Source organism: Aspergillus flavus, chromosome 2 (genome assembly GCF_009017415.1).
Source record: "Aspergillus flavus chromosome 2, complete sequence".
Lineage (NCBI taxonomy): Eukaryota > Fungi > Ascomycota > Eurotiomycetes > Eurotiales > Aspergillaceae > Aspergillus > Aspergillus flavus.
The window spans coordinates 1,951,187-1,977,520 of record NC_092409.1 but is presented as its reverse complement, the minus strand read 5'-3'; the positions used below and the strand labels follow the sequence as shown (position 1 = coordinate 1,977,520).

The 26,334-nt window shown below is 48.2% G+C and overlaps 5 protein-coding genes across 5 annotated transcripts; 3 read left to right on the top strand and 2 right to left on the bottom strand.

Moving 5' to 3' along the window:
- Positions 1-225: 225 nt before the first annotated feature.
- On the top strand, positions 226-2,574 carry F9C07_2079283 (Ypt/Rab-specific GTPase-activating protein; the record flags this gene model as incomplete). Its single annotated transcript, XM_071508846.1, has 6 exons — positions 226-418; positions 491-719; positions 794-1,272; positions 1,326-2,209; positions 2,263-2,355; positions 2,413-2,574. Exons 1-6 carry the CDS (start codon positions 406-408, stop codon positions 2,572-2,574), a joined length of 1,860 nt encoding a protein of 619 aa, XP_071363676.1. The 5' UTR covers positions 226-405.
- Positions 2,575-3,722: 1,148 nt separating this feature from the next.
- Positions 3,723-6,659, top strand: F9C07_2277229 (putative mRNA splicing factor; the record flags this gene model as incomplete). The annotated part of the gene is made up of 2 exons (XM_071510234.1): positions 3,723-4,105; positions 4,226-6,659. 2 exons carry the CDS (start codon positions 3,723-3,725, stop codon positions 6,657-6,659), a joined length of 2,817 nt encoding a protein of 938 aa, XP_071363675.1.
- Positions 6,660-13,375: 6,716 nt separating this feature from the next.
- F9C07_2277227 (putative actin cortical patch component) lies at positions 13,376-16,558 on the bottom strand (the record flags this gene model as incomplete). Its single annotated transcript, XM_071510233.1, has 5 exons — positions 13,376-14,206; positions 14,435-15,110; positions 15,179-15,267; positions 16,075-16,394; positions 16,420-16,558. 5 exons carry the CDS (start codon positions 16,556-16,558, stop codon positions 13,376-13,378), a joined length of 2,055 nt encoding a protein of 684 aa, XP_071363674.1.
- A 411-nt stretch (positions 16,559-16,969) lies between these two features.
- F9C07_2198025 (uncharacterized protein) lies at positions 16,970-19,405 on the top strand (the record flags this gene model as incomplete). Its single annotated transcript, XM_041289465.1, has 2 exons — positions 16,970-19,182; positions 19,237-19,405. 2 exons carry the CDS (start codon positions 16,970-16,972, stop codon positions 19,403-19,405), a joined length of 2,382 nt encoding a protein of 793 aa, XP_041142489.1.
- Positions 19,406-20,333: 928 nt separating this feature from the next.
- Positions 20,334-24,205, bottom strand: F9C07_2079272 (NAD-specific glutamate dehydrogenase; the record flags this gene model as incomplete). The annotated part of the gene is made up of 4 exons (XM_041289449.2): positions 23,518-24,205; positions 20,583-23,416; positions 20,428-20,528; positions 20,334-20,367 (listed from the first exon to the last, which is right to left on the bottom strand). The coding sequence occupies exons 1-4, from the start codon at positions 23,834-23,836 to the stop codon at positions 20,334-20,336; spliced, it is 3,288 nt and encodes a 1,095-aa protein (XP_041142488.1). The 5' UTR covers positions 23,837-24,205.
- Positions 24,206-26,334: the final 2,129 nt, after the last annotated feature.

The window sequence follows — 26,334 nt, the reverse complement described above, 5'->3', positions numbered from 1 at the left end:
TCTTCTTCTATTCATTACTAAGAAAGGGAAAAAAAAAAAAAAAAAAAAGAAAGCCTTTGTACATAGTATGAATTACCAACGAAGAATATGCCAATATCTAGCTATTTGTACAATGTGTTAATTCGTCTTGGCTTGGCTAGTCTCCTACTTACACTACTAAGGCTTAAAACAGCATCATGGTGCCACAAAGCACCCCGCAACTAATTAACCTCATGTCTCTCTTTCCTCCCCCCGCCCCCCTTCTTTTTTTACTTTCCCCCCATTCTGAATGACACTCCGCACACCAGTGGCGTCACGCAATGGCTACTAGAAAGCCCCAGCCGCAGGTAGGTGTATCTAGAGAATATTCCTCAAACCAATGCGGCAAAGAGCTAACCCGAACTACTTGTCTCACTGTTATAGGAGATGGTCCAACTTGGTTCGTACCTCATAGCCCCATGTTTCACCTCGTTCTAGCAGCTGATATAGCTCCCCGCTCCCAATGCATTAGACCGTACTGAGTATGTGCAACCCTACTGGTGCAAGATAACCCTGTTCAATTGGCTACGCACTCTACTGTGTCTCTCTTCTGCTACCAATTCCTTGCTAATCTCTCTTCAAAGGAGAACGGGGTCGCCCTTCTGGAAGGGAAGATCAGTTTCCCAGAACCACGGCCCCCCCAAACCCAATGATCAAAGTACCGTTGTTGGCTCTTCATATTCTCACGCAAATATCTTGAAGTGAGCTTTAGTTCGCCCATGTGTCTTAATTCTTAACAGCTCAATATACATTGGACTAACATAGTGTCTGGCAGAGGTATATCGCAACAACATACGCGCCCGCGGACACCGCCCCGATCATCGTCTACCAATCCTCAGAACTTCTCGCCATCCTCCCATCAGCCTGCATCATGGTCTGCCTCTCCTCGTAGATCGTACACCAGTATAATAAACCAAGGAGTCGATTCATGGAGTCGCGATCAAATGGAAGACGAAGAAGACGAGGAAGATGAAGACATTGTTTATGATGATGATGAGGACGAGTTTGGGCTTCCCAGCATTACTAGCATGCGGAAGAAGCCGAAGCAGAATGTCGACCCTCTCCCATCCCGGATTGTTGACCCAGGAGGTCGAATTGGAGGCAGTGCCTCGGCCCTTAGTGTTGGTCTAGGGAACAGTAGGCAGCGTGCCAACAGCTCGGATATTGCAGAGGAACGAGGTGTCCCTATGTACCCAACAGCTAGAAAGGGGGAAGGGAAAATACTTCGGCCTCAGTATAAAGATATTTTAAGAGGTAACGGATGCGATTTAAGCTGCCGAAGCTTACAGGTGGCTAACCCTCACTAGATCCTGCGAACGCTTTGAATCTTATTGACCATGCTCCGCCCCCCAAGAGTGCAACTCCAAAAGAAATGGACCAATACTCGAGCCGCATTTCGAGAATCAACAAGTTTAAACGCCTTTTGCAGACAAGCACGGTTCCTTTAACAGAATTAAGAAACCTGGCATGGTCAGGAGTCCCCGATGAAGTACGGGCAATGACCTGGCAACTTCTCCTAGGCTATCTCCCTACGAATTGTGAACGACGTATTTCGACTCTGGAAAGGAAGCGCAAGGAATATTTAGATGGCGTTCGCCAGGCTTTCGAGCGCGGCAGCACCACAGGTGCTGGTAACCCTACTGCTTCGACAACAGGGCGTGGCAGAGGGCTGGACGAGGCAATATGGCATCAAATCAGTATAGATGTCCCTCGCACTTGTCCACATATTCAACTCTACGGCTATGAGGCTACTCAACGCTCGCTAGAAAGGATTCTTTATGTTTGGGCCATTCGACACCCAGCCAGCGGCTATGTGCAAGGGATCAATGATCTCGCCACGCCTTTTTGGCAAGTTTTCCTAGGTGTCTATGTTACGGATCTCAATGTAGAAGAAGGGATGGATCCGGGTCAATTGCCCAAGAGCGTGCTGGACGCGGTCGAAGCGGATACATTCTGGTGTCTTACGAAGCTCCTTGACGGCATTCAGGACAATTATATATATGCTCAGCCTGGTATACACCGGCAGGTTAGAGCACTGCGTGATTTAACTATGCGCATTGACGCTACTCTCGCGAAACATTTGGAGAATGAAGGTGTTGAATTCATGCAATTTAGTTTCCGATGGATGAACTGCTTGCTCATGCGTGAAATGAGCGTCCAGAACACCATACGCATGTGGGATACGTACATGGTTCGCTACCCTAATCTTGTATATAGGCGAAACGTGCTAATTTTGTATTGAAGGCCGAGGAGCAGGGCTTTTCACGATTTCACCTTTATGTGTGTGCGGCCTTTCTAGTCAAATGGTCGGACCAGTTGGTAAAGATGGATTTCCAGGTAAGTGCATTAACTAAGGGCAATCATGATACGGAGGCCCGTGCTAAGTGAGAACAGGAAGTCATGATGTTTTTGCAAGCCCTCCCAACCAAAGACTGGACGGAGCAAGATATTGAACTCCTGTTGAGCGAAGCATTCATTTGGCAAAGCCTGTTTCAAGACTCTCGGGCTCATCTTCGTTCCACTGGTGACCCATCCCCCGATAATGGGTTGCAGTGAAGAAGTTGAGCTCTAATAAGCATACACTAAGCCCTTTACCCTGTGACAAAGAAAACCGTCTGGGTCCTTCCCCCCTGGGCATAAATACAGGCTGAACAGGAAGCCATTGTAGTGGAAAACCCACAACAACTCTTGAAAGGGTACCCGTCGCATAGGCTCGTACTTTCCTCTGCGAAGCTCGTAAATGTCTGCCGACCCCTGCTGCTTCCGGCTTCCTCGCGCATCTCAACCGCCTGTATGCGCGCGTGCTAAAGAGGAGGAAGGAGAAGAAGGGGGAGAAAAAAAGAGGAAAGGTGGGGGTGAGGAAGAAAGCGCATTTCCGCTTTCATCAAGCTCGGTGGTCCTGTCGGCTCCACTCTATCACCATCCCCGTGTTGCGTACGTTCTTTGTGTGTCCACCTCATGATCTGTAGATGGCCCAGCCTAGAGTAGGGTATCTGTTCTCATGCCCTATATCATGCCCCGCCATTGGTCTCTACTAGATCTGCCACTTGGGATTTCCCGAAAGGCTATGGAAGGTTGGGAACAAACTGGAACAACATTCGGGTTGACTGGGAGAGGGGAGGCCGCTTGAGGAATCTCATGCGTGCCGTCAGCAGGTGATCTACCCTGACTCATAGTGCACATTGAAGGTGTCTACTCTATAGCCTACCGACAGGCTTTGTGATGGGCAAAAGCCGTGGTGCGAAGAGTAGGCAACACAATGATTAGTCCGGCTATTTAGTTGGCGAGATGTTGGCGTGTGAGATCCTGCCAGTGCAACTAAGCCATTAGGCGCGCAAAGGAAGCACTGTTTAGACGTAGGACGTTCTAGGTGTATGGCACATGACTAATATAAGTATCGACCTACAAGACGAATTGGACTTGGAATATTGCAAGAATATAGCGCACGGTGCCCTGCTCCTACGACCTATGAATTCCACTAGTGTTCGAGGATCCATAGAGTAGTACGCAGTGGCAGGTCTTAGATATATGATACTGTAACTACGTTTGGTTAGGGTACTGCGATAAGATAAACACGGGAGCGGGACAATGTTCTTGCGCTCATTGCCTCTTGAAAGCATGAAACAACTTCCTGCTACCTCAGAATCTTGGTACACTTAAGCTTACTTAAAGTCGCCCAGTCTTGCTCCGTATCTTTGGTCAAGATGGCCTCCGGGCGGAAGGACTTTTTGAGCCAGCCGGCCCCCGAAAACTATGTTGCAGGTCTCGGTAGAGGTGCGACTGGCTTCACCACTCGTTCGGACCTAGGGCCTGCGCGTGAAGGTCCCACGCCGGAGCAGATTCAAGCAGCGCTCGCAAAGAGGGCACAGCTGCTTGGTGCAGCGCCTCCGACAGCATATGGCGCAGGGCGTGAGAAAGGTGGCAAAGAAGACAAGGCTGAGGAAGAAGAGGACGATGAACGTTTCCAGGATCCGGACAATGAAGTTGGGCTTTTCGCATACGGACAGTTCGATCAAGAAGATGACGAAGCAGACCGGATATACAGAGAGGTAGATGAGAAGATGGACAAGCGCCGGAAAGCAAGAAGGTTGGTACTCTCCCTTTCCCTCACTCCCCCCGTTCACCTCTTTGATGGTGCGATTTGTTCATCGGGTTCACCCCCGGTTGTCTGGATAGAAGACCGACTTGATTCCTTCGCCAACTATAGGGAAATCCGGGAACGTCAAGAACGAGAAGACTACGAACGGAAAAACCCGAAAATCCAACAACAGTTCGCCGATTTAAAGCGCTCATTGGCCTCCGTCTCCGAAGACGACTGGGCCAATCTCCCTGAAGTTGGAGATCTTACAGGCAAGAATAGAAGAGCGAAACAGAACCTCCGACAACGATTTTACGCAGTACCAGATAGTGTTCTCGCCAGTGCAAGAGACTCTACCCAATTCGAGACTACTGTTACAGATGACGGTGCTCATACCGACATTCAGGGGGAAGGAGTGGACGGGACAATCACCAATTTTGCGGATATCAGTGCTGCTCGTGACAAGGCCCTTAAAGTCAAGCTTGACCAAGCAGCTATAAGTTCATCTGGGGATTCGGCTTCTGGAAGTGCCACTAGCATTGACCCAAAGGGTTATCTCACGAGTCTCACGCAGTCCGAGCTAAAAGCTGGTGAAGTGGAGATAGGCGATATCAAACGAGTTCGCGTTTTGCTAGAATCTGTGACGAGGACTAATCCAAAGCACGCACCTGGGTGGATTGCACTTGCTCGTCTGGAGGAGCTTGCTGGTAGAATTGTGGCTGCTAGAAACTGCATCGCCAAGGGATGTGAGCTGTGTCCGAAAAGTGAAGACGCATGGCTTGAGAATATTCGACTCAATGAAGGTCATAATGCGAAGGTAATCGCTGCAAATGCCATTCAGAATAATGATCGCTCTACAAGACTCTGGATTGAGGCTATGAGGTTGGAATCTGAGCCTCGTGCAAAGAAAAACGTTCTGAGACAGGCCATTCTCCACATTCCTCAATCAGTTGTCATTTGGAAAGAAGCTGTCAACTTGGAAGAAGACCCTGTAGATGCACGCCTCCTTCTCGCAAAGGCAGTTGAAATGATACCATTGTCTGTGGAGTTGTGGCTTGCCCTTGCCCGGCTTGAGACACCTGAGAACGCCCAAAAGGTCTTGAACGCTGCTAGGAAAGCTGTCCCTACGAGCTACGAGATATGGATTGCTGCTTCACGACTGCAGGAGCAGATGGGGACATTCAATAAGGTGAATGTGATGAAGAGGGCTGTACAGTCCCTCGCCAGAGAGAACGCTATGCTTAAGAGGGAGGAGTGGATAGCAGAAGCTGAGAATTGTGAAGAGGAGGGAGCTATTCTTACTTGCGGGGCGATTATCCGGGAGACTTTAGGATGGGGTCTGGATGAAGACGATGATAGGAAAGACATCTGGATGGATGATGCAAAGGCCAGTATTGCCAGGGGCAAATACGAGACTGCGAGAGCCATCTATGCCTATGCGTTGCGCGTGTTTGTGAACCGCAGATCTATTTGGCTTGCAGCTGCAGACCTTGAACGTAATCATGGTACGAAGGAAGCGTTATGGCAAGTCCTTGAGAAGGCTGTGGAAGCTTGCCCACAGAGTGAAGAGCTATGGCTGCTCCTTGCGAAAGAGAAATGGCAAACTGGAGAAATCGATGAGGCCAGACGAGTACTGGGACGCGCTTTTAACCAGAATCCCAATAACGAGGATATTTGGCTTGCTGCTGTTAAGCTCGAGGCCGACGCCCGGCAAACAGACCAGGCTAGAGAGCTCCTTGCGACTGCTCGTCGGGAAGCCGGAACAGACCGTGTTTGGGTGAAAAGTGTCGCCTTTGAGCGACAACTGGGTAATGCAGATGAGGCGCTAGACCTAGTAAATCAGGGCCTTCAACTATACCCGAAGGCGGACAAGCTTTGGATGATGAAGGGTCAAATCTATGAATCCCAGAATAAGTACCCGCAAGCCCGGGAGGCGTATGGAACAGGTACTCGTGCGTGTTCCAGATCGGTTCCGTTGTGGCTGTTGGCTTCAAGACTGGAAGAAAAGGCTGGTGCTGTCGTCAAGGCTCGCTCTGTTCTTGACAGAGCTCGGCTTGCTGTTCCTAAGAGTGCTGAACTGTGGACAGAAAGTGTTCGTGTTGAACGGCGTGCAAACAATATCGCCCAAGCTAAGATCTTGATGGCAAAGGCATTGCAGGAAGTTCCAACATCTGGATTGTTATGGAGTGAGAGTATCTGGCATCTCGAACCGCGGGCACAACGCAAGGCTCGCAGCTTGGAGGCTATCAAGAAGGTTGATAATGACCCGATATTATTCATTACAGTGGCTAGGATTTTCTGGGGAGAGCGTCGACTGGAGAAAGCAATGACATGGTTTGAAAAGGCGATTGTGTCCGACAGCGATTTAGGGGACGGTTGGGCTTGGTATTACAAGTTCCTATTGCAGCATGGAACAGAGGAGAAGCGGGCAGATGTGGTATCGAAGTGCATCTCTACAGAGCCCAAACATGGCGAAGTCTGGCAATCGGTGGCTAAAAATCCTGCTAACGCGCACAAGTCGACCGAGGAGATTTTGAAGATGGTTGCCGAGCGACTTGTGTAGGTAATCAACACTCTTGCATAGTTTTATCCCACATTGGCTTGTAATCTATATACTTAAATGTTGTAAAGTTTTGGGGTTGGTTAGAGAAACGAGAGAATGTACCAGCGAGTCTTAGGATTAAGAATATGAGTAAACGGGTTCTGATAGGAGGAAACAGTAAAGACTAACATGTCTCTAGTGCCACATAATTCACCGAGACAAGAAAGATAGTGGTTAGATGGAACGAAGGGGGAATAGTATACGGAGTAAATGCGAGCAAGCCAGCAACAGTGTATGCGCAGTATGCCGAATTGCCTTCATGGCTCTCAGAGTATATATAGGTCACAACTGCCGTTCAGGTATACCGCAAAGAGACGGAAAAGAAATAGTAAACCAAGTAGTGGGTATCGAACGAGTTTGCCGCACATCCAGAAACCTTTGTCCTCTTCTTTCGTTTTTGTGTTTCTGATTTGAACCATAGTAGACGATGTATCTAACCAAAAATGGGGCCCTGTGGCGACTGTTTGAAGCATATACTATGCGCGTGGCACTCGAGAACTACCATGTCTGAGTTCTCGAGGAAGACCCATATGAACCCAGGTCCTCAAACGCGCCAAGCTGGAAAGGGAAAGAAGCTCAACGAGACCGAAGAGAAATAGAAGACGAATCGAACGCTTGAACTCCATGCCAAATAGAAGTAGACAATGTCACACCAGTAAGAAGTTCCCCTCATACTCCAAGTACGCCTTTAGATCCTACCAGGTCGAAATGCCACTGCTTTGGTCGCATAGGATCACAGACTGACAATAAGTCATAGAGAACACAAAAAGGAAGGGAGAATCAAAGAGGAAGAGGAGGTCCGGAATTATAATGAAAAACATGATGGAAAGAAAGCGAGGAAGAAAGAAGGAGAAGAAGGATCAAGAGGCCATGGATAAGCACTCGTCCAATAAAGACCCGAGCTGTTCTCGGTCTGCCATTGTGGCACCTTCCCATACAATCTCCCCATCATCATCAACCTCCATTGTATCCGCCGACTTATTTAGCTTCATACTATCCTTGGGAATATCCGCCACATCGTCAGCTCGGTCTTGCTTGTCCGTTTCAAGCTCATCCTCAAGGTAACCGCCCATTATTTGATCCACAATCAGTGGCATATGACTGAGAACTCCCCCACCAAGCTCTAAAGCCAAACGGAGGTCTCTGACCCCGAGGGGCTTTCTAATACTTGCTTCTTTGGCCTCGACAGGTAACAAACCCGTTGCGCCATCTTTCACAATCTCCCCGCGTGTGAAAGCCAATTCTTCCCTTTCAAGCTGCTGACGATACTTGCGCATCATCATACCATTGATAGTGCCAGATGGTCCGTTAGACCTCGTACGGGAGAATACGACAGATAAAACTTCCTTCACAAAAGTTTCCGTGGCAATGGCCATGAACTCAGCGCAGGGTAGTCCCGCGCCACTGACAATTGACTCTTCGTAGCATATAGGGATCATGCGAGCATGAATAGATTCCGCATCTGGGAACTCACCAGTCTCTGACGCCAGAGGTTGCGCATAGCGTTTTCGAATCTCCAACTCCCAATCTACCGCCAAGCAGTGTGGTAAGCATACCTAGACACTTAACTGAACAAGGAATTTATTGCACCTACTTGTTTTATTCAGACCGCCTGCACTTGCCGGTACTTGGCTGGGCAGCTTTATTTGTTTCGCCAGATGATATTCCTCTAACTCATTAGGTGTAGTTTCAACGGAGTCATGCTGATCGAGACCATTGTTAGAATGGATTGCGCACTATAATGGTCCTCTATAACTTTGTAATCGTACCTCAGGAATTGCTTTTATTCGTCGACGATCTCTAGGAGGAAGCTGCATGACCTCCGTCTTTAGCCTCTGCTCCGCTGCATCCCCTGAGGTCGGCTTCGAGACCACCGACGGTTTGTCGTTCGCCGACACCCAACTTGCAACCCCATGATCCGGAAGGTCCCTTGTGAGGTTCCCAATGATTGCGCATATGAAATTATTATGGAGGTGCTCAGTTTTCTGGTCGGCGCAAATTATATGATCGACGCGAGACGAAAGTTCGTTCTGGTTCAATTGTCCTGTGATAGGGAAGACCGACGTTAGTTTATCCTTCAAAAAGTAATATATGTTAAGAACAGCAAAGAGCGAGGAGATAAGGAAAAGCAAAAAAAAAAAAAAAAAAGGAGAAGAACTGGAAGGACCGGGCCATTTCTGCTATGCATTCGTACCTAAAAGGAAGAGAGTAGTGGCCTCCTTGTACTCGGACCAACTGTCGCCGATAGCGGCTTTTAGCTCCGTATAGATAGGTTCAAGATCCAGTCGCGGGACAGATATCAGCGCCTTAGTAGACTTCGAAGTCGTTGAGGTGCTAGGGGTCGCATTTTTTGAGGGAGTTATTGCGGTCGAAGCAGACTCAGTCCGACTCAGAGCGGCCGGATCGATCTGCATGGTTGCGAGGCTCGCAGAAGCGCGACGGGCTGCGCGAAGCCGGGGTGGCGGGGGGGACTAGACCTTCATGAAGCAGAATACATCCAGAGAAACCCGAAAGACAGTTTAAGATTAGTAGAAGGCGAAAGCATGCGAAGAACGAGGGGATCGCGATAGGAAGGGTAGTGGGTCGATGAGCGAAGTGATGGAAGGAGGTTGAAGTTGATAAAATGCTAGGGTTGGATTTCTTTTCCCCGCCAAAAAAGAGGCACGAAAGTCACTAGATACTCCCAATGAATGAAGCAATATAAAGACTACAAGAAAGGACTACTTGGCTTCTTAATGTTTATCAATATATTTAAAGATTATTATATATTTCTACATGTGCTTCGTTATGTGAAGGAACGCAGTCAGTTTTAAGGGGGGGAAGAGCCTAATCATATAGCTTCACAATATCTTCGTCGAGTACTCCAAACAACCAGCTGATTTCCGCCATGATCCCCTCGATCTCTATCGATAATTGACCAGTTACTAAGACTACAGATGAATTAGTAAATATTGTATGACCAGTTCATGCCATACCCTTCAAATAACATGGATTAAAAGCACAAATCGCGGCATAGTCTCGACTTACTATAAGCATACAACAACGCATAGTCCTCGTCTGTAGACAGGCGTGATGCTCCATGATCCTTGCGATAGTGGAAAAGGCGGGCAAGAAGCCGATCTCGGGCATGCTCAATGCTGGGAAGGACGTCGCTCAGCGGGTACTCGAGTTTCATAGAGGAGGCCATTACTATACTTGCGGTCAGAATTGCTCGCCTTCGTTGATCCCCTACACTCACCTGACAATAGATGGCTGATGCGCGACGACAATTGCTGTCTTTCCTTGTCGGTATATTGGAGAATACTAAGCTCGCCTTCGGATGCCGTCATATTTTTATCAAGCTCAATATTGATCGCAAGAAAAGCATCTACCATACTCCTTGTGCGGCGGAGAATGTTACTGTATGCCAAATCAGGGAATGGGCTTTTCAGCTCAAATTCGGAGCGGGCGGACGCCTGAAGAGACTCCAAGCGCGAAAGGAATCGTTCAATCTCCAATTTCTCCCTTGGGCTCATGAAAACCGAGTTATCTGTGTTGCTAGTCATGGTAGACAGTGGGCCGCGTTTCCAGAGCAGACTCATTCGAAGCCATAAGAGACTTAGACCATCTTTCAATCTCTTCCTCGCGCTGATAGGCCAAATCACTCGTGTGATGATAATACCCCAGATACAGCCAGACAGAACAGATGCAACACGATGAAGAGCAATCTCAGTTATAATCGGACTTTCGCCCCCTTCGTCCTGGTCATCGTTCCCTTCCTTCTGGCTGAGGGAGTACGCGTACAATACCGAGAGGTTGTAAGTAAGCATAATGAAGCGGCCCATCGGACCCTGCCCTTTGACTATTATGAGATACGACGTCCACGTAGCCATGAGTAGCCCCAGAGATGCGAGGCCAAACACGTTCCCACCTGTCACATACCACGACACGACGGCACAGAGTGCCCCTAAGCAGGTACCCAAGAAACGGGCATAACCGGTGGTGTTTGAAGCACCGATGGTCATCGAACAAACTAGCATGTACGACAAAAGACCCCACTCGCCTCTCCAGTGAGAGTAAAACGGTCTTGTGGACGGGAGAAATGATGGCAAAGCATAGAGTGCCGCACCTGTACCTACTTTGATAGCAAACTTGGTGTCATCCCGTCGAAAGATCTTGAGTGACTTCCAGATACGATAACCGAAGCTCTTTTCTCCCGACACGTTTCCCGGATGGAGGGATGATAACAATTGCTTACGGTGCGGCTCAGCGTTGCCGACTACCAATTGAGGTTCAACACTACCTTGTACGAAACCTGCTTCAACCAATGGCCGCTCTGGAGGCCAGTCAGCATATTTTTTAACCGTTTAGGCCCATGTCAGCCGAGACAACATACCGGTATCCTTTGCTCTTACCCAAGCATTTCGTCGACCCCAAAACCTCAGCCAGTTCCAGGACCTGCCATCGGGCCTCTCCTCAGCTTCAAGTTGCAACTCATCAAGGATTGCTAACAGCTCCTTTAGCTGCTCACCGAACTCCAGAAGCGAAAAACTAAAATGGCCACAACTGGCTGCAACTTCCTCAAGATCCGCTTCAACTTCCAAGGTCTGGATGTTTAAGACATCCTTCTGTCGATATATCGTCTTCAACGCTTCTTCTCGGGATCCTCGATAGAGATCAAGTGCCCGGTCAAGACTGGTGCGGAACCTACTATTGATTGCGACTTTGTAATCCGGTGCAGGTCTGAAAGGAATCTCCTTGAAGATTTCTTTCAAAGTGAATGCAAGTGATCGCTATTGATGATTAGTGTTTATCAACATATAGTGGTTTTTGGTGCCTCGTTACCATCGAAGGCCCTAAATGACCGATAAATAGTGCGAAGATATCCGCAGGAAGAAGAACGTGATCAGTTTCTGAGTCAGAAATGTCTCTTTCTGGACTTGAATTAGGCCTGTCTCTTCCCATATCTGAGACCTCTTCTTCCAGCCTCTCATCTATCGGCTCCAAAATTGGTCGCTCCTCATGTAGTGACCATGGACTAGGTAATGATTCTCGGTGAATCCCATTTGTAACTGCTGCTTCGCTATTGTACTGCACTGGCCTGGAAAGTTTGGTTTGCTTTAGCAACTGAAACTGCAGGAGAGCCGCACTGCGCAAGCCGCCCATGTTATGAGTGATATCTTGTACCCAGCGTACAAGTTTTTTCTCCAGCCTGTATTGTCTCTCTGTACCTGCAACAAAATGCTCCAGTTTCGCTTCTCTTACTAGTCTGTCAAGCTGGCTGTATGCCTGCTTATGGCGCGCAGCTGCACTTAGGTATTCTTCAGTTTGAAGCTCCTCTTCAGATCCAGTGAGGAAGCTCTCGGTAATCAAGGCTAGCATCGTTGCTAGCGTCTCGGTGACAGTAGTGAGGTTTGACCGTAGCTTTTTCCGCGCAGATATTGGAAATATCATGAACGACACAGCCATGGCCGCAGCTACACCCATCACGACCATTTTCAAAACCTGAAAAATTTTAGCAAACGACAAATCTCCATTCTGTACTGCGCCTTCTTTAGTCAAGACGGTAATGGACGACAGCGAAGCAAGAGAGCAGGCGACGTTCACAAGGGGGTCGCCCAGTCTTTGTTTTGTCCATCCAATAAATCCTAAACCGCCTCCACAGAAGACTATAAGAACTACAGCATGACCGAGTGGGAGTAAGTCAAGAGTGTCCTGAAAAAACCTAGAGACACACATGCTTGTCAAAGAGATAAAGGCGGCATAGAGAAACGCTAGGAAGGCACAAATTGATGCCTTGTACATGCTCCCTTGAGACCTTGCTGGGTGGAAGTAGACTGTAACGGTGGCCACAACATGCTTGCCGTCTTGATGGCCTAGCCACGAAGCAATTGCTGGCACGAAAGTTGCAAGCGACCCCAATAAGTAGGCTAGGCTGCATTTCAGGACCCCAGTTCCTAGCTCAGTAGAAATAACTTGATGTATCCAAAGTTTTGTTTCTCGCACCTTTCTCCATAAGCGTGAAGGTATCCCTTCACGGTCCACGGAATATTGTCCGGAGAGTAGCCCGCGGCGTTCTTCGTCATTGTGGCCATTTGATTCGGAATGAGGGCTTCGTAGAGTAACCAGACCTCTCAAGCGTTGACCGGTTTTCGGTAAGACAAACGTCGCCTGCCGCAGCTTTGTATCAAACTTATGGTTAGCAACGGTGGCTCGTCCTCTTTCTCTTTTCCTTGAACACCTTAACCAGAGAAAATCTGCCATGGTACCTTCTTCGGTCGCAAAAAGCGACGGGAACTACTCGACGCATCCCCAGACAGAGACATGTTATCATCTCATTTCCCCCCCTTCTTCTTGCCGTCTTGCAGGCGCGTAGAAGACGAAGAGTTGTCAAAGCGGAGCTCGCGGGCGCTTGACGTACACAGTAGTTGGTTGTATACGGCGATCATTGCTTCTTCTATCCGCTTTTGATCACCCGCCATTTTATCACCACGGCCTTGGTGAATTGGGAACACGCATCATTAGGCGAAACTACAACATCCTAAGAACTGTAATGGAGTACTTCGTTGTATGTATGTACACTTCAAGATTCGAGAGAAAAGATAGTGAAATAAGGAAGAGGCTGCGCAGATATGACCTTTCACTCATCGATACGTATACTATGATCGCTGCTGCCCCAAAGTCCATTTCACTTTACTCTATTCCAAACCTTCTACTTTCCACAACTTGACTGCTGCATCTGCACCAGCCGATGCAATCTTCGACCCCGACACCCAAGCTACACCGTTAACACCTTCTTTGTGAGCATTAGTAGCTTGGAGCCATTCTCCGGGATTGGCCAAGTTCCACACGAATATATTGGTGTCCAATGCTCCGCTCACAACGTGTGTACCATTTTCATTCCATGCAATGGAAGTGATCCGCGAAGTATGTGCCGTCCAACGGTCTGTAACTAGAGTGGCATCGGCGACGTTGTAAACAAGAACGCGACCACGTGAATCGCCAACAGCTAGCAGGGAGCCGTTCGGCGAGAAAGCCAATGCAGACACGGGATTCCGAGAAGCTTTAATATCCGTCTTAGGAATCAAAGTAGCGCCCGAGATTTCGCAGATTTGAACAGTTGAATCATCGCCGCCGATAGCTGCCGTGTTTCCATGTGCTGCCACAGTAGTTATGGGAAACTTAGATTTGAAGTCGCCGATCTTCTGGCCGTCTTTGTAGATCTCAACACTCTCCGAGGTCCCTACCAATACCGCTGCAGCTGCAGCGATACCCTTAGGTTGTCCAGATAACTTGGAAGAGCTTCCGGTATACGTTTTAGTCCCAACGTCCATAGATCTAATGGTGTCGTCCCAGGCCACGCTGTAGATTCTACCATTGCCTTCCTGCATCGGCGCAAGGCCTGCGATGTACGCCGAGTGACTTTCGCCGTCCACCTCCGCCGCAGTTCCAGTGGGCACATCCCAGCTGCAGACTCTGCCGTCGAAACTGCCAGTCCACAGTGTGCCATTGTCGCTACCATGGTGGGACTGTGTCAAGGAGGTAATGTTTTTCTGGTGGCCTTGGATGACTTGTCTAGGCTCAGGAGTACCTTCAGCGAGGTAATTCAGATTGCCACCTAGTGACAAACTGATAAGTAGATTGTCACTTCTTCCCGGGGGCCAAACCACGCCGACCTGCTGGTCATTGACATCTGTACTTCCCTCCCCTCCAATGTACCATGTTTGTGAAACTTTACCGGCTTCAACATCCCATACCTTGACAGTTTTGTCGGCACTCGCAGTTACAAACTTCCGAGAGTCCTTGGACCATGAAACACTGAAAATACTACCCTTATGCTCGCCTTCCCCAATCTGGCCCCTTGGTTCTCCCGTCTTGCCATCATAGAGCCAGATTCTCCGGTCAGCACCAACGCTAACCAATGTTGAGCCATCTGGACTGAAGCCGACGCCATAAATATAGTTAGTGTGTTTGTCACGGATGCCCGTATTGAATTTGAATGGTGCCCCATGGTAGAAGACTAAATTCTTGTCATCACCAGCAGCGGCAGCTCGCAGAGGCCGCTGTTGCCTAATTGAAACGGAGTTAATCTGCTGGGTGTGGCCATAGATTTCCCCGACAGTATTTCCGCTATCCCAAGTAATGCAGTGGCCATATCGTTGTTTGCCGTCACCTACGGCGATTATACGCTGGGAATCCCCATCCCATGCGAGATCATTGATCCTGCCATTGACAATACTGTATTCTCCCTTCGTATGCCCTTCGCCGACGCAGTCCCAGACTCGAACTAAACCTGTTACATCACCGCTAGCGACGTAGAATCCAGATGGTGAGAACCGTGCGACCGTAGTGTGCGCCTTATGTTCGGTGTACTGCCTCGCGATAGCGGGGTCGTCGATTGAACGCAAGAATATGGATTTATTGGCCTTAAACCTCAATTTCGGTTAGTCAAGATGTTCCAATATCTCTTGAAGAAAAACAATAGGTCGCCTTGTGTTTACCGCATAAGCAAGTCGTTCGCCTTTGGCATCAGATGAGAGATGAGTGGGCTGACCCCTGGTGGTAGAAGGACTGGCCGCCCAAATGAAGTCTGAAACACGTTAGTTATCCATGATCGCATGGGAAAAGGGTGACTAAGGTCTTGACCGTTTGTAATTGACATGACTGTACTAACAGACAATATGAGCAGTGAAAGGAAGGGGGGGGCAATCCGGATTTAGCAGAAGGTAAAGCGGAGCGCGGGCGATGTTGACAGCCATGGATGTCTCCTCCGGTTGACGTATTTATCTCGGTGGGGAACGTGAGCCACAGACGGGACAACTCGTTCCTTGTCTTATGTCCAAGCAACCCTCGTGGTTAAGAATGTGTACAGCAATAGTAGATTGTCCTCAGAGAGTAAAGACTCATCCGATGAAACTTTTGGTGGTTAAATTACATGTCCAAACCCAATTTCCAATGATGACTATATTTGAATGTAGAAGTACAGTGTCTGGCTCCGAAGGTGCCCGACTTCGAGATATTAAGCAGCAGGAATCCAAGAAAAGGCATAGGCATTCCTCCATAGATTCTGCATACAGGTTCCCCGTTCGCATGGTCTCAGTTGCTTTAGAATATGCTGCTTCCGTCTACCTTCGCCTTCAGTTCCGCCGCCAGGATCTCTGGATGTCTATGGACACTAGGCATCAGACCAAGACCAATAGCCCTTCGGATAGCCTTTGCAATTTTCCGTTGGTTGACAGGTCGTAGACCAGTTGTATTTCTATGCTTTATACGTCCCATCGGGGTGATATACTCAGACATGATCGAGAAGTTCTGCGTTAACGTAAAAAGAGTTAACAATCACTGGGGTGCCCGAGCCAACGATAAAAAAAATCGTCCATTTGAAAACCGCACATACCTTGTACAAGTCTAGCGGATTCATGTTCAAAGAATCAAAAGCATCTGTGGCTGGGCTATAGCGCTTCCTCCACTTCTTCATCTCGGCAGCACTGAGATCATGAGGTGTGTAGATATCGCCTGCTCGCCAATCACGAGTTTGGTATTTCTCTAAGATTCGACTCTCTCCTTGGGTCTTTTGGTCTTCGATGAACTTTTGGCGGTTTGGTACACGACGGCGGCTGAATACTCTTGGCCCTATTTTCGGGACGGTCAGTGCCGGTCGGTCCTGGTCGAAGTAATGTCTCGAGAAGTACTCGATTCTGCTGGAAACACGGGTGGCTACATTGTTTTGATATTCACGTACTTTGATTAGCGCTGGCAGCACGCTGATAAGCAGCGGCATCTGTGGCGAGAGTCGAATTCGACCGACCTGCAACCATGGAGCTCATAGTCGACCCGAAGGTGCGCAATGGAGATGACCAAGACAAGAGATGAGCAGCCATAATTGAGAACTGACTGACGACCTCGGTTCTAAAAAGAAATTGAGTAGCGTCAATAACAGCCTGCAGGCATTCAAAGGTGGATGGGTTAGGTTGGGAGTCGCAGAGTGGAGCGCATAAATTATCAGTGGACTCGTTGAATTTAATATTTAAATCTTGTTGGCGCGCTAAGAGCCGCAGGGAAACCTCCGCGGCAACTCTAGAACTCCGTCTCACATCTTTTTCTATACTTTCTAATGCTCCCCCTGTTACCCATTGTATGTCAATTTTCGACACTTCGGCACTCCTGAAGCATGCTGCATATTAGATTGATCAATTTCGCCTAGTATCCAGTGATAGGGTCCCTGTTTGAGAAGGAGAGAGCCTTAGTCCATTAACACTTTTTCCTTTATAGCTTCCTTCTATACTATCAACATGCAATCTCACCTCACTAGAAGGGTTTTCCGAGCAATACTGAACAATGAGCCGCTGTCTTCCTCAAAATGCCGTCGTCGCTTACTACAAAATCTTCAAATATACCGATCCCGAGGGCCAGTCGTCACCAGTACCTATCACCTCCAGCGACGTGAGTTTTTCGCATTCAGCGTGGGACCGTCCACCACCCCCCAGCCTGCGACTCTGCCATCGGAGGCTGGCCTTAAACCAATGAGTGATCTGATGAGAGCGATGCGTGACAAAAGCAGGGGGCCTGCAGTGAGTGTTCTTGCGAAGGCTTTTCAAGATTTCTTTGCTGCACGAGCGGACATTCCTGGGGTCATCACGGGCTTTCAAGCCCGTTTGCTCGTCGTGACTTGGAAGCACTTGCGAGCTAATGAGGGCGACCTGGACCCTGAAGATTGGAAATTGATATTTTCTACCGAGAACCTGGAGAATGTGCTATTCGTTCTGTCCCAAGCAAAATGCCTGCCGGAATCCCGTGAGGTAATCCAAAGATTAGCTCGCTACGTATTTTTAGAACTTTGTGCAGACCATGGGTTTGGCCCCAACCATATAGGTCGACCCGCACTTATTGCCTATATCAACATCCAGGCTTTGAATGGCAACCCAGAAGGAGCAAGGCATGTCGTTGAGAAGTTCTGGAACAGGCTTTCCAAAACCAATCCCTCCCCTTGGCTTACAGTCATGAAGGGGTTTGCTATAAATGAAGATAGACGTCTCCTCAGACGGACAACTGAGAGCCTTCACGACTTTGGCATAAAATTTGACCCTGCCTCCCACGAAGAGTTGCTCAAAGTACTCATTGGACAAGATCTCCTGGCTGCAGTCAAGATAATGTACGAGTGCCCTTTGTTTGATGGATGGGAGCCTACCCTAGCTACGAAAGAAGCTGTTATCGAATATGCAATCCTACGTTCAGAAACAGCGTGGGCCGAGCCTATCTTTGAGTCGCTTTCGCAAAGACCGATTACAGAGACCATGAGTATCACGTTGCTTTGGGAAGCAGCCCATGGACAAGATTCGTCTGCAGTCGTGGAAAAAATCAGAATTTTAATGCAAAATAATCCAGAAGCCAAAGCATCGCTCACGATAGGATGTGTGAACAACTTGATGGCGTATGCCAATTTTACCAACAAACCTCAATTGACTGCTGAGTATGCTGCTATGATCCCGCGTTGGGGTCTGCAGCCCAATTCTCAGTCGCATCTATTAGAACTCGAATCTTATATACAAGCTGGTGACGTGGAAAAAACGCTTGGCCACGTTCGGGGCTTACATGACATCAACGACATGGCTTCTGAGAATATGTCACTGATGAATAAGTTGATAACAATGCTTTGTTTGTCGGGCCAGGGGGATGCCGTATTCGATCAGGTTTCAGCCTTTCTTGACCCATTGTTTGAGAATAATGTTCGATTAGAGCCTGAGACGCTGGCGGCACTAACCCATATGTTGCTCTACCGTCGTGACTGGGAGGGGGCATCTGACCTCCTTCGACCGCGCCTGGCATTATATGATGATGAGGGAAGATCGAAGATACGTAAAGCGCTCACCGAATACATCTTGGACCTTAACCAAGATGGCGCAGATGCATGGGAGGTGTACGGGTTACTGCAGCTGGCGTTCCCCGAAGCAAGCGTAAGCACGCGAACCGATATTATGACAGCATTTTACCGAAGAAACCGGAGTGACCTAGCCTACCTGGTGTTCGGGCATATGCGGCAGGCGGAAGACTTTGCTCGGCGCCCAAAGCCAGACACCTATACTAAATGCTTCCGGTGGATAGCTCGGACACGTGATGCAGAACATCTGGTGCTTGTTCACAACATGCTCAAATTAGATGTTGAGGTTGACCTCAACACCAAGTTGCTAAATGGGCTAATGCTCGCTTACGCAGCCTGCGACATGCCCGAGAAAAGTATGGAGGTGTTCCGCCAAATCCTCCAGTCGGACGAAGGTCCCACGCATAAGACAGTCGCAATCTTTTTCAAATTATGCGGGAAACACCACAATGGCACTCAGGAGGCAATGAAGATGATGCAGAAAGTCAAACTTCTTGAAATTGAAGTGGATCGGCGGCTATACATGGCATTTGTCGAAGCTCTCGCTGCGCAATGTGAATTTGACCTTGCTGTAGAGGCTATCGATAAGATGCACAGTGAGACAGGGTACCTACCGAATTATAACTCGTAAGCCCCAACGTCTTCCTTCGCTGTTAATATCACTGCTGACGTAACTTCTAGCATTGGCCTTTTCTACAACGCAGTTCCATATCAGTACTGGAAAGATGAGGTGGAGAAATGGGCCAGGGAGAAATACCCAGAACTATGGGCGCAACTCAGTGAGATTGAGCGCACGGAGGAAGAAGAAGGATTAAAGTTTAATATCACCGGCTACGAAGTCGTTGTCTAATTTGGGGCGTGTAAGTCACATAATGTGTGAATAGGACTATGATCACTTGGATATAACCTCCCTAGTAGCAGGAGGGAAGCATTGGGAGATGTTGCACTAGCATCTTCTACTAGTGTTCTAGCTATACATGTCACGTTGGAAATATTCTATCACTGATATGAGAGTGATTGTGAGCTCTGGCATTGTGTCCGGAAGAGAGTGATAGTTGCAATCCGACTTCCTTTCATCCTCTCCCTACTGTATCTGTCGCTTTTGCTCTTCATTCACTCCCCTTTCTCAGAGCATGTCTCGCACTCAAGGACGGGCTCGACTCGGTGATTAAAACAGTTCTCACTTCACGGGTAGGAGTTTATAAGTTCATCAGCACTCACTACTAAGGTCATGTATTGTGGACTGCTCCAATGCCTATGTTTCAATAATGATTTTGCCTTCCGTAAGGTGCCGAAGGACTTTCCCCATGCTTTAAGCATAGTTGTATCTCCCTGGGGTTTCATAGGCTAGCAGGTACACCAGGGAAAAGGAAGCAGCAACCAACCTAAGCTATATTATCGTCATTATATTTGGTCAAAACCCTTATGTTTTATAAATACAGAGTTAACGGCCCTGGAACAGTATAAGATCGCTTGGCACATGTGACAACGACAACAGCAGAAAAAAAAAGGGGGGGGTTCTTGAACGCGTTCTTGATTGTGGGATGTAGATATAAATATTTATACGATCTTTAGATCTATATTTGAAGCAGAAAGAACCCAGAGGATGTAGATGTATTAAGTCTTCATTACGCGTGACTCCTTTTTTTTGTATCCCGTGCATGCGATTTTCATAGTTGCCATGATTAAATTTTGTAGCACTGCCTATGTGCAGTCATGTATAAACCGGAAGATGCAAAATCATAACGTGGAACATCACATCGCCTTTCGAAAGCATGTTATGCCATAGCCTTGGAAAGTCGCTTGGTCATGCTGTGCTTATGATTAGTAAAGTGGACCAGTGACTGGGGCTAGTGAAACTGATATACATACAAGTCAAAGAAGGAGAACTGGCTAGGGTTGCTGCCATACTCGTATACAAACCGACTTGCGAGGTAGCTGCCAAATATGGCCCGGAGATAGTTCTCAGGAACCTACATGTGCCGTTAGTTTTAAAATTGATTCTGACACTGAAAGTAGAAACTCACTCGCTGCAAGATTGTGTCGAGGCCAATCTTGTTCAGAAGTAGCTTGGGCAAAGCGTCATCAAGGACCGAGCGGCGGAGTTCAACATTGTCCCATAACTCGGTCTTCTGTAACTCCTCATCGAGCTTGGTAATAGCCAGACTGAGGCGATCACTGAGGACGCTGCGGAGAAGGCCAGTTTGCTCATGTTCACGCCAGATGGCCTCGAACTCGAGGGTGGCATTCTGCTTGATGACCTCCTGAACCTGCTTGACATAATCCTGGTAGAATGTGGGAACACTGCCATCTTCACGGACACACATGTTTTCGACGAACTCATCGTCATTGAAGGACAACGACGCAAGGACCTCTAGTGACGACGAAGTCACGCCACCCTTATTTGCTGATGCATCCTTAAACAGTATACAGCCGGACCTTTCGAGCCGGAGTTTACTGTCTTGTGTGATGAACAAGTTGGCACCCTCGACAATGTATGGGATGGTGGATTTGCCGTTGTGAATAAGTTTTCCAACAGTAGAAAGATCAATGGACTCCGGTCGCCCGCCACAAGGGACAAAGACATCATAGGGAAGTTCTCGGCGCAAATGGAAAGTGTTGCGGAAGATCATCCCGTTGTGGATGAACTCGCCATTCGGCAACTTAACGTTGCTCTCATCCACCAGAACACGGTAGCCTTCAGGGGAGAGTTTCGACAAGTCAAATTCGGAGATAGTCACGCGCTTCTTTGCAAGCCGGACCAGCTCCTCATGGTCCAGACCATTTGGATCAACAATAACACCGGAACCATCGACGATAGCGGTGTATTTCTCGTTGGCCAGAAGAATCTCGTTTGATCCCAGGTCACCATCGGGGCCACCGGTTTGAAGCTTACGAACCGTGGATGGGTCAATCTTCAACTTCCGGTAGATACCAAGAACATATTGGCGAACAGACAAGGTTGTCATGCCGTAAGTATCATGCGGGATACCGCCCAGCTTGGGACTTTTGCCAGTAAAGAATGACTTCCACCAAGGAGCTCCACGATTCCTTGCATGCTCTGTAGCCCAGTCCACCAACTCGGCCGTGTTCTCATCGGGCCCCATGAAAAGGATCTCATCCTTTCCATGCAAGTCAACGATAGGATCTTTGATGCCGGGGCTGACAGGAGGCAGCAGGAGATCGAGAATGCTGTCAATGTACTTCTCGAAAGCGACAGCTGCTTTGTCCTGATGGTTCACATCTAGGAGTATCACGCCCTTTGCACCACCTTCGGGGATGTCTTTATTTTTGCGCTGTTGGGTGTTGGCCAAATTGTAATTCTCATCGAACAGTGAGCGGGCATTAATGCTGTAGGCTTCTTTATTCCTGCTCTTGACGATACGAATGCCACCACGAGCGATATCCCGGAATCGTAGATGGAAGCCTCGGAACTCTGAGCTAATGACTAGAAACATGCCATAGAGACGCTGAGGATACTCGTGTTCCGGCAGGAAATCTGGGTTAAGTCGGAAACTAAGGGCGACCTTAGTGGGGGTGAAGAAGTTGGTCTTGAGGATGGCGGCGTTGAACACGCGGAAGGCGCTCATGACCATCTCGTCGTGTTCATTGGCCACTGTGCTTGAGATGAGCTGTTTCAGCTTCGCACCATCGAGGACTTCGTCAACCTGGAGGCGCAAATAGCTCAGGGTTGGAAGAAAATCATCTTCCGCAGGACCACGTGTTTGAACGTAATGAGTATTGGCAAAATCCAGGTAGAGCTTGTGGATGAGTTCCGGGTACTTGTTAACGATCTCCGAAATATAGTCGGATGTGAAAGTCTCGGTACGCAACCTCTTCTTGATCTTGGCTAACAGCTCTGCGTGGACACTATTATTGGAGTCCAGAACATCGGTCAGAGAGGTGTACTCAGAGCCCAAGCGATTAAGAAACTGTTGGACGAAGACCCACGCACAATGGGCATAGATGGTCTCCTGCAAGCTAAGACGACCGACCGCAAAGTGATGCTGGAATCTGTTCTGGGGGATGCAGTAGAGAAGTGAGACCTCCTTGATGATCTGGTGAACGGCTGCCTCGATAGGAGGATACTTAGCGGCGATTTCAGCATCTTTCAGTGGGCGAAGATAGAGAGATATGACCGTGATGCCGTTAGAAAAGTTCTCCAGATATTTACGGGAGCTTGTCAGGCGGTAGTAGTGGTAAAGATCAGAGAGTGCACTGAATAGACCCATAGCAGAGCCCTGGCGATAAGCGATGACCAGCCTTTTTTCGCGACTCTTCTCGATCTCGAACATTTCAATGACAGGACCTGATCGATTAACGGCATTCGTGATAATTTCTTGATAGATGGCCTTAGTATTTTCCGTTGCCTTTTGCAAGAATCTCTTTTCACCGATAATATCAATGTTTGTTTCATTCGGACCCGGGTTAGGGTTGACGAACTGGCACTTGTAAACAAAGTAGCACCGGAGTTGCTGGCCATCGTCCCCAGGAATTGGTGTTGGCGAACGGAAAGTCTCAACCCGATAGCTGTTACTAGGTGTGGATCCGTTTACGTATTTCTTCTCAATTCTCTGCTCATACCGAGGGCCGTCGACCGACGTGATGCCGGGCTTGCTTGTGTCAATGTAGACCGCATGATCCTCAGCCTCCTTATCTAAACGGATCTCGAGTTTCTTATCATCACGAGCGTACGCTGCAACCTTGGCAGCATAGAGAGAAAGGATCTGTGTGACGATAGCATCAACGGTCTCGGTTTGGAAGTATGTATCATCAATCCCAAGTTGATTGTAAAACCATTCGGCTTCCCCAGCGACGAATTCCGTCGGAATAAAGCCTTTGCTTTCCAGCTGGTCCATAACTGAGAAATACAGTTAGATGAAGGAAAAGAACTTCCAGTGTCATGAATAGAGGGGGGGCGGGGGGGGGGGGGGGGGGGGGGGGGAAGCGAGCGAGACTTACCCTGCTCCATTTGCTTCTCTTTCCCTTCGAACTTGGCAGCAATATAGCCCGGATCCTCCTCTGATAAGATTCGGTGCAGACCACCGCCGGGGAAGCCCAGATGGGTGGGCTGAGGTGACGGTTGACGCACATTTGATCCGGTTACATTCTCAAGAAACTTGTTATGAGGATGTCTCTGGAATCCAATGGGAGTCCCAGCGCCAGATTGAGCGCCATCATTACTGCCGTAGAGCTTGGGGCCTGGGCGCACGGGTAGGGTGTTGGCGCCATTGAGGTACCCATCCGGCTGTGGGGATGAAGAAGCAGTAGAAGACACCATGGTGTTTGATCAAAGTGCTTCGGGTGAGGTTCAATTGAGAGGGGAAAGGAGTACGATGCGCTGATGAAGACGTGAAGAGGAGTTAGTCATAGGGTGGGAGAAGAGCTGTGGCGTACGATCTCGAAAAGAAAGCTAATTGGGGAGAGAGGATCGGGTTTGGGTAGAGATAAGAACGGCTGGGGGCAGGGTTCACTGGCAGTGATAGGAAAAGAAGTGGACCGCGCCCGACCTCAAAACAGAGGTACATACCTCAAAAAGACGAGAGGGAAATCCTTCTTGCTTTATTCTTTTGTTTAGAACTTTCCTCTGCTACCTTGGATCTAATTGATCAAAAACAAAAGCAAGAACAGCCCCTTCGGCATGGAAGCTTATCAGAGAATCGCGAGAAAGAACGAGAAGTGAGAAGTCACTCTACGTCTTGGTACAAGCCATGCAATCGACACGTCACCGGGGTGGGACTGTCAACAACTGGGGTATGGAGATATCAAAGATGATATGAATATGGGGGAAAGAGAGAGAAATATCTCTTATATGATCCTATCTATAATCAAAAACTTACAGGAACAGCAACGGGCTCCAAGTGCTTATAAGTCCTAGACATTGCTGAGATCATACCCGGCGCTATGCGATCGGCCAGGCACGGGGACCGGTCCGGGGCAGTCACTCCTGTCTGGGAAAGAGTGGATGAGTCTCGAATTGTTGATCCGACGCCCATCCTTGTAGTGGAGTGGATCCTACATGTGGATCGGGTTGATTGATGGCTTTAGTGCGGTGTGATCATTAGTCCTGCATGTATCCTCCACGTTGCTCCAACTGACAGTGAGATGAATCCCAGTTTTACACCTTCCCCTTGATTCCCCACCCTTTTCCAGATACTACGTGTCTCTACTCTATGATGTATCTTGATATATCTCGTTGTTCTTAATCTTTTCTAGCATTCTTCCCTCTAAACCTTTCAGTTTTTATTTCTCATCTCGAAATTTTCGGTGCATTTGTTCTCGTTTCTTTTCTTTCTTTCCTTTTTTTCCTTTTTTTTTTTTTTCAATCTCTCATTTTTGCTGGTACTGGTATTCTATTATACACAGTACCAAAGTTTTTGCCAAGTTTTGGGGGCTCTTATTCCAATTCAGGGATAGTGCCTCCGTAGCGCGAATGAGGCAAGAAGAAAAATACCGCATCAGAAAGACGTGATTGGCTATCCAAGGCTAAATTTGGAAGAAATTGCCTCAACGTCGCTCAGTGTGGTTCGGTCATCACCTGCCTTAGGCACAAGTAGTTCTGCTACTAGTACTTTGTGGTTGGCAACAAGAAGAGAATAGCCTAAGATGTTAAGAACAAGTGCACAGATTAAAACCATCTACAGTAACACCTAGCGAGTACCAGTACTAGACAATTTTCAGCTGGTGAAAAGAAACATGACTATAGCGGGTCTGTTAGTCAGCTGATAAAAGACGCCTTGGCCCCAGGTCTTGTGGATTTTTCCCTTGTGCGTAGCTCTCCACTTAGTAGGGCTGTACGCCTGGAAAGGGTAATTTGGTGTGTCATGGTGGCTAGTGACCTGCAAATCATCATCGACAACTGTTGCATGCAATCGATTCTGCATGATTCTCCTGCGTAATAACTGATTCAGAAAATGCCGCAATTTCGTAACCAAAGGATTGCTAGGCAGTGTCGGTTGAGCGACGTACTTTGTGTCTGTTTGCCTATACTTCATATCGATGTGCATTTAAATTATGGAATCTTTCCGCAGAAAGCAAAAGAATATGTGGAGTTATAATATGGGAGAGAGATTGATCGATTGATACTATATCATATCATATCATTAGAACCCAATATATTGAATTTACTAGGATGTAAGCAGAATAGGACGAAAGATGCTAGAGAATGGGATCGAATCATGGGACCTCTCAGAATCTTCGGCTGCAAAGGAAAGCGGAATAAGGAAAAAGAAGATGAAGTCACGGGTCAGAGTTTTTCACGATACTGCGGGGTTAGTCGATCCCAACCGTGATCCGTACCTGGATCAATGGTCTATCCAGTACTAGTGATTTGCGGGGTGAACCCGCTCAGTCCAATCCCACGTCACCGTACTCCATGTAGCCTCCAAGATCCCGTTCTCATTATTAAAATGGCTCAATTCTACCCCATGCTATTACCCCATGGAAATCTCGCCCACAGACATTGTTAAGCCACAACTGGGTACGAAGGTGGGGTTGGTTTAGGCTCTCAGCCTCTCACCCGTTACTGTGTTCGGCTCAGTGTCCAGACTCTTCTGCTCGGGGTCTCCACTTACCTCAACTGTTGAAGGGGCAGTATGAGTCGATGAGGTAATCTCCAACAAAAATGTCTAACTTCTCCAACATACATAGTGCCACCGAATCGGTGAACTTCTGGACGGTCTAGAAAATTCGGTTATGCGATGATGTGATCAGCCAACCCAAGTAGAAGTAATTTGAATTGGTTACAAGGCAAGGAGATGAACCAACGATTGGCAGAGT